The 7564-nt window shown below is 50.7% G+C and overlaps 1 protein-coding gene across 1 annotated transcript; it reads left to right on the forward strand.

Annotated features, from left to right (window-relative positions):
* Positions 1 to 4775: 4775 nt before the first annotated feature.
* On the forward strand, positions 4776 to 7364 carry LOC117809753 (relaxin-3 receptor 1-like). The gene has a single exon (XM_034679228.1). It carries the CDS (start codon positions 5055 to 5057, stop codon positions 6384 to 6386), a length of 1332 nt encoding a protein of 443 aa, XP_034535119.1. The 5' UTR covers positions 4776 to 5054; the 3' UTR covers positions 6387 to 7364.
* The last annotated feature ends 200 nt before the right edge of the window (positions 7365 to 7564 follow it).

Below are 7564 nucleotides of genomic sequence, written 5' to 3' on the forward strand. Positions count from 1 at the left end.
AGGAACAGTCTGTACGGAGAGCAACAGCAGGAGGAACAGTCTGTACGGAGAGCAACAGCAGGAGGAACAGTCTGTACTCAGTGTCTGTAAGTACGGAGAGCAACAGCAGGAGGAACAGTCTGTACGGAGAGCAACAGCAGGAGGAGCAGTCTGTATGGAGAGCAACAGCAGGAGGAACAGTCTGTACTCAGCTGTGTCTGTAAGTACGGAGAGCAACAGCAGGAGGAACAGTCTGTACTCAGCTGTGTCTGTAAGTACGGAGAGCAACAGCAGGAGGAACAGTCTGTATGGAGAGCAGCAGCAGGAGGAGCAGTCTGTACGGAGAGCAACAGCAGGAGGAACAGTCTGTACGGAGAGCAACAGCAGGAGGAACAGTCTGTATGGAGAGCAACAGCAGGAGGAACAGTCTGTATGGAGAGCAGCAGCAGGAGGAACAGTCTGTATGGAGAGCAACAGCAGGAGGAACAGTCTGTATGGAGAGCAACAGCAGGAGGAACAGTCTGTATGGAGAGCAGCAGCAGGAGGAGCAGTCTGTACGGAGAGCAACAGCAGGAGGAACAGTCTGTACGGAGAGCAACAGCAGGAGGAACAGTCTGTATGGAGAGCAGCAGCAGGAGGAGCAGTCTGTACGGAGAGCAACAGCAGGAGGAACAGTCTGTACGGAGAGCAACAGCAGGAGGAACAGTCTGTACGGAGAGCAACAGCAGGAGGAACAGTCTGTATGGAGAGCAACAGCAGGAGGAACAGTCTGTATGGAGAGCAGCAGCAGGAGGAGCAGTCTGTACGGAGAGCAACAGCAGGAGGAACAGTCTGTACGGAGAGCAACAGCAGGAGGAACAGTCTGTACGGAGAGCAACAGCAGGAGGAACAGTCTGTATGGAGAGCAGCAGCAGGAGGAGCAGTCTGTACGGAGAGCAACAGCAGGAGGAACAGTCTGTACGGAGAGCAACAGCAGGAGGAACAGTCTGTACGGAGAGCAACAGCAGGAGGAACAGTCTGTATGGAGAGCAACAGCAGGAGGAACAGTCTGTACTCAGCTGTGTCTGTAAGTACGGAGAGCAACAGCAGGAGGAACAGTCTGTACTCAGCTGTGTCTGTAAGTACGGAGAGCAACAGCAGGAGGAACAGTCTGTATGGAGAGCAGCAGCAGGAGGAGCAGTCTGTACGGAGAGCAACAGCAGGAGGAACAGTCTGTATGGAGAGCAGCAGCAGGAGGAACAGTCTGTACGGAGAGCAACAGCAGGAGGAACAGTCTGTACGGAGAGCAGCAGCAGGAGGAACAGTCTGTACGGAGAGCAACAGCAGGAGGAACAGTCTGTATGGAGAGCAACAGCAGGAGGAACAGTCTGTACGGAGAGCAACAGCAGGAGGAACAGTCTGTATGGAGAGCAACAGCAGGAGGAACAGTCTGTACGGAGAGCAACAGCAGGAGGAACAGTCTGTATGGAGAGCAGCAGCAGGAGGAACAGTCTGTACGGAGAGCAACAGCAGGAGGAACAGTCTGTACGGAGAGCAGCAGCAGGAGGAACAGTCTGTACGGAGAGCAACAGCAGGAGGAACAGTCTGTATGGAGAGCAACAGCAGGAGGAACAGTCTGTACGGAGAGCAACAGCAGGAGGAACAGTCTGTACGGAGAGCAACAGCAGGAGGAACAGTCTGTATGGAGAGCAACAGCAGGAGGAACAGTCTGTATGGAGAGCAACAGCAGGAGGAACAGTCTGTACGGAGAGCAACAGCAGGAGGAACAGTCTGTATGGAGAGCAGCAGCAGGAGGAACAGTCTGTATGTAGAGCAGCAGCAGGAGGAAAAGTCTGTATGGAGAGCAGCAGCAGGAGGAACAGTCTGTATGGAGAGCAACAGCAGGAGGAACAGTCTGTACGGAGAGCAGCAGCAGGAGGAACAGTCTGTATGGAGAGCAGCAGCAGGAGGAACAGTCTGTATGGAGAGCAGCAGCAGGAGGAACAGTCTGTATGGAGAGCAGCAGCAGGAGGAACAGTCTGTATGGAGAGCAGCAGCAGGAGGAACAGTCTGTATGGAGAGCAACAGCAGGAGGAACAGTCTGTACGGAGAGCAACAGCAGGGGCAGAATGGATTCTTTGACTTTTCATGGGGTTTGTAGACAGGGACACAGATTTCAGGGAGAGAACCATTAAAAAGAACATTCATGATATGTCACCTTTAAAACTTACAAGAACTTAATCCACCACCTGAAGCCTCGCCCTCCATCGCCCGATCATCCTGCTGCTAAACTTTAAATCTCTGCTCAGCTGTCATGGATGTTAGACTCCATCATGTTTTCTTGGTGCAGAGACGTTGAACATTTCTCACATTTTCTAACATGTTCATAAATATTTGTCCCTTCTTAATGAAGTCTCTCTTCATTGGTATACGCACATCTGCAAATGTATGTCCCCCAGGGTTTAGCCGGTATTTACCAGCTGTTAGCCGGTTTCAGGGGGAGTTGTCCGGCATGTAGAGACATCATCGGTCCAAATACCAAATATGAAGAACCATGATGTTCATGATTTAAGCTGAGGGGGTCTCCCTTTGAACTGCAGGTGAAAATGTGAACTTATATTCAGAGTCGACACTTTTACAACATTTGTTCAGGACCGCGCCGTGAAGCAGCAGATTATCTTGGGTCACCCCAGGTCTGGACGTTTGTGCAAACTGATAGCAACTCCCCTCCCCCAGAACTACTTCCCCCTGATCTGAAAGGTTCCTGGTCCCTCATTGTTGTCTGTGTTTGGACCGTGGGCTGAAGTCCCGGGTAGATTGTGTAAATCAGGCCAGAGACGTATGGAGGTCAATAAAGTAAATGCACTACACCACCAGACCAGTAGAGGGCAGTAACACAAAGAGGAAGTTTAAACAGCGACCCTGTTAACTGGAACTAAAGTTAGACCCTGGTTCCTGCAGTGGAAAAGCCTCTTTTAATAGAACTGTACAGATTTACAAACAGGTCTGTTCATGTTTGAGCGTTCGCTCCATCTGACATGAACATCAAACAGTCTTTAAGGAAAAAGGAGCTGACAAAGCAGACTATCATTTGAGGACTAGATCTGGGTCACATCAGCTGGAAGCAAGATCTGGACCTGCAGTTTGAGACGGCCCACGTTGGTCCCAGAATCCGCTTTACTCTGGTACACATCCAGGAGGCAAATCAAACCCGGTTCGAGTCGTATTAGTGACGACATCAAACGTTTACTTGAGAGCAGAAAATGAACATTTAAAGAAACAGCTTCATATTCAGAGCCGCCTGCAGAAAGCCTTTCCTTTAAGCCGTCATTAATCCAGAGGATAAAGGTTCAGTATAATCATCCAAAGAGCCGGATCATCATGAATCCACTATGAGACTCTCCAGAGACTCTGAAGGATACCTCCTCTCAACTCATGGTGTTCTCTAAACGAGAGGAGACCCAGCAGAGGAGTGGTGACACAAACAGAGATGAGTCTGTCTTTAAGAGGAACAAAGTGAAGTTTAAATAAAGTGTGAATCCTCTTTAATCCATCTGAGCGACTGTGGAGGGACTCAGCGTTCTCTCAGGGCCTCACAGTGTCGTAATCTGTGTGTGGTTAGAGGCCGTCCACACGTTCCTGCGCTCTGAACCCCTCAGGTAGATCTGCATCAGGCAGAGGCATGATGGGAAAAGTTAGCTGTGGGCCATCTGGCTGCTGGACGGTGGATCATTAACAGAGTGAACCTGCAGCAGGTAACTAATTCACTTCCCTTCCTGAGTTAATAACACTCTGCTCAGGTTCATCAGCAGCTTCATACGTCCTGATATCAGAGCTTTATTTAGACCTCAATCTTCTCTTCCTCTCTCAGCCTCACAGATCCACAATAAATTAATCTCTCTCTATATATATATATATATAGAGAGAGAGAGAGAGATAGATATTGTATAAATACATATTATTATTTAAACTGTGTTTATACATTTATACTCTGTGATCACAGTTTGATGTTTTGTTGCTCCATCAGGACTCAGAGAGCGACACTCAACTGTCCCTTCTTTCTTTCTTTCTTCTTTCTTTCTTTCTTTCTTTCTCTCTTTCTTTCTTTCTTTCTTTCTTTCTTTCATTCTTTCTTTCTTTCTTTCATTCATTCTTTCATTTTTCTTTCATTCCTTTCTTTCTTTCTTTCTTTCTTTCTTTCTTTCTTCTTTCATTCTTTCATTCATTCTTTCTTTCTTTCTTTCTTTCTTTCTTTCTTTCTTTCTTTCTTTCATTCATTCTTTCTTTCATTCTTTCTTTCTTTCTTTCTTTCATTCATTCTTTCTTTCTTTCTTTCATTCATTCTTTCATTCTTTCTTTCTTTCATTCTTTCTTTCTTTCTTTCATTCATTCATTCTTTCTTTCTTTCTTTCTTTCTTTCTTTCTTTCTTTCTTTCTTTCATTCATTCTTTCATTCTTTCTTTCTTTCATTCTTTCTTTCTTTCATTCTTTCTTTCATTCTTTCTTTCATTCTTTCTTTCATTCTTTCTTTCATTCTTTCTTTCATTTCAAAGTTTCAGATGGATCAGATGTTTGAAGAGATGGACTCAGGAGGATCCGAACCCTGACTCTGGAAACCTTGATGAGTTTTCATGAGAGACGCAGAGAGAGAGAAACAGATTCTTTGATTTCAGTTTTTTCACTTTAAACTCTTTTTATTTCCTCAAACTTCATTAAAGCAGCTCGGAGTGAAACCTGTGACTGATGTGGACTGATGTGGACTGATGTGGACTGATGTGGACAGCAGAGTCCGTTTCTTATAGTTTAAAGACATGAAGGTGAGACCCAGAGCAGCAGGTGCAGGTTCAGGGGGCTCTCAGCTGCCCCTGGTCCTGGTCTCTCTGGTCCCGGCCCTGCTGCTGTGATCTCTGCTGCTGTTCCGTCTCGAGGTGACACCCTCTCTCGGCCGCGCGCCTGTCGGGCACCAGCAGTACATAAAGTGAGCTGCGCGCGCACGGGGCTCATCAGTGAAGCAGAGACCGGTCTGAGCCGATCCGGTTCCTTCAGAGCTCCAACATGAGCAGCGAGGACTCTGCGCACCGGGAGCGCACCAGGTGATGCGCGCTGCGGGACTCGGCTCGGGTCTAATACCGGACAGGATGGCGGAACTATGGAACCACAACACCTCGTCCTATCTGAACCGGTCCACGGCGGGGCAGGACCGGTCCACGTCCTATCTGAACCGGTCCACGGCGGGGCAGGACCGGTCCACGTCCTATCTGAACCGGTCCACGGCGGGGCAGGACCGGTTCAGCAGCCTGGATGACATCGACTTCCCTGCGGACGGCTCCCCGACTCTGCGGATCCTGATCTCCATCGTGTACTCGGTGGTCTGCGCCGCCGGTCTGGTCGGGAACCTGCTGGTCTTCTTCCTGATGAGGGTCCGCCGAGGACGGAAGAAGCGGTCCAGTATCAACCTGTTTGTCCTGAACCTGGCCGTCACGGACTTCCAGTTCGTGCTGACCCTGCCGTTCTGGGCCGTGGACACGGCTCTGGACTTCAGCTGGCCCTTCGGGGACACCATGTGTAAGGTGGTCTTGTCGGTGACCGTGATGAACATGTACGCCAGCGTGTTCTTCCTCACGGCCATGAGCGTGACCCGGTACTGGTCTGTGGCCTCTGCGCTGAAGGACCGGACCCGGAGGCGGGTCTGTCCGGTGCGCTGGGTGATCGTGGGGCTCTGGGTCTCCGCCACGGCCGCGTCCCTCCCCACGGCCGTGTTCTCCACCGTGAGGAGCGTGGCCGGGGAGAGACTCTGCCTGCTGGGCTTTCCGGAGGGACAGTCCTGGCTCGCGCTGTACCACCTCCAGAAGATCCTGGTGGCCTTCGTGGTCCCCATGCTCACCGTCACCGTGTGCTACCTGCTGCTGCTTCGCTTCGTGCGCATGCGCAGCATGAACAACAACCAGGTGAAGCGGAGGTCCAGGGTCACGCGCTCGGTCACCATCGTGGTCCTGTCCTTCTTCATCTGCTGGATGCCGAACCACGCCATCACCTTCTGGGGGGTCCTGGTCAAGTTCAACGTGGTGAACTGGGACAAGGCGTACTACATGGTCCACACCTACGTCCACCCGGTCACGGTCTGCCTCGCGCACACCAACAGCTGCCTGAACCCGGTCCTGTACTGCCTCATGCGCAGAGAGTTCCGCAAGAGGATGAAGGACCTGTTCTGGAGGATCTCCTCCCCCACAGGGACCAACAGCTGCCCCCTCAGACCCTTCTCCGGGACCGTGAGAGCCGAGCCGGACGACACGCAGGTCGGGATCCCGCTGAACCACGTGGAGACAGAAAACTACAGACTGTCGGTGTTAACGGACCCGGGAGAGACCAGGGAGACCCTGCAGAGATTAACGGACCAGGGAGAGACCAGGGAGACCCTGCAGAGATGAACGGACCAGGGAGACACCAGGGAGACTCTGCAGAGATGAACTCAAAGTCTGTTTTCAGAGTCCACAGCAGCATGAGAATGATCACTGATATCACTCATCACAGACCGTGGAGCTGCCATCATGTGTGTTTAATGCAGTGCGTGCTGCTGGAGAGCAGAGTACCAAATCCAGGACTTATCATCACAACTGAACCCGGATGTGTTCTGACTTTAATTTATCACAGTTTGAAGAAGTGAACCAGAGAAACAGGGACATGACGAGCGCGCGTAAAGTGCGCGTAAAGAGCTGCTGTGCGTAAAACCAGCAGCTGCGTCTCTCTCAGACTGACACCCTCTCCTCTCTAATGCTGGGGCCGTGTTCTGGTCCGGGAAGTCTTCTTCTCTCTGAGATTTATTGTACATGGATTACAGGTTCGGTGTCATGTTGTGCAGATTCTGGTCTCTGTGCAGGACTCCTCCTGCTGCATGGAGGAGGACTCCTCCTGCTGCATGGAGCAGGACTCCTCCTGCTGCATGGAGGAGGACTCTTCCTGCTGCATGGAGCAGGACTCCTCCTGCTGCATGGAGGAGGACTCTTCCTGCTGCATGGAAGAGGACTCCTCCTGCTGCATGGAGGAGGACTCTTCCTGCTGCATGGAGGAGGACTCTTCCTGCTGCATGGAGGAGGACTCCTCCTGCTGCATGGAGGAGGACTCCTCCTGCTGCATGGAGGAGGGCTCCTCCTGCTGCATGGAAGAGGACTCCTCCTGCTGCATGGAGGAGGACTCCTCCTGCTGCATGGAGGAGGACTCTTCCTGCTGCATGGAGGAGGACTCCTCCTGCTGCTGCTGCTGCTTCCATCATCAGTCTGTGGAGTGTTTCTCACATGTGTTGTGGCTGAAGTGTAAAGTGTTCACAGTGTTGATCAGTGAATGTAAAAGAAATCTACCAGTTGGACCTTAAACATGTTGGAGAATAAAGTCTGTTCTTTGGATGATCAGAGTGTTGTTCTGTCTGAGGTTTGTTTGGAGGAACTGAAGTCAGATGTTTACATGCAGCAGCACAGGCTGTGAGGGTGATCCAAACAGGGAGGACTTTATGAGACCAGGCAGAGAGAGATGTTTTAGACAGAGAGCACTTAAAGGATCAAGTGTTTGTTCCTTAAAGAAACACAGGACGGATACAGAGACTGAGATGTTT

Source organism: Notolabrus celidotus, unplaced genomic scaffold (assembly GCF_009762535.1).
Source record: "Notolabrus celidotus isolate fNotCel1 unplaced genomic scaffold, fNotCel1.pri scaffold_399_arrow_ctg1, whole genome shotgun sequence".
NCBI lineage: Eukaryota > Metazoa > Chordata > Actinopteri > Labriformes > Labridae > Notolabrus > Notolabrus celidotus.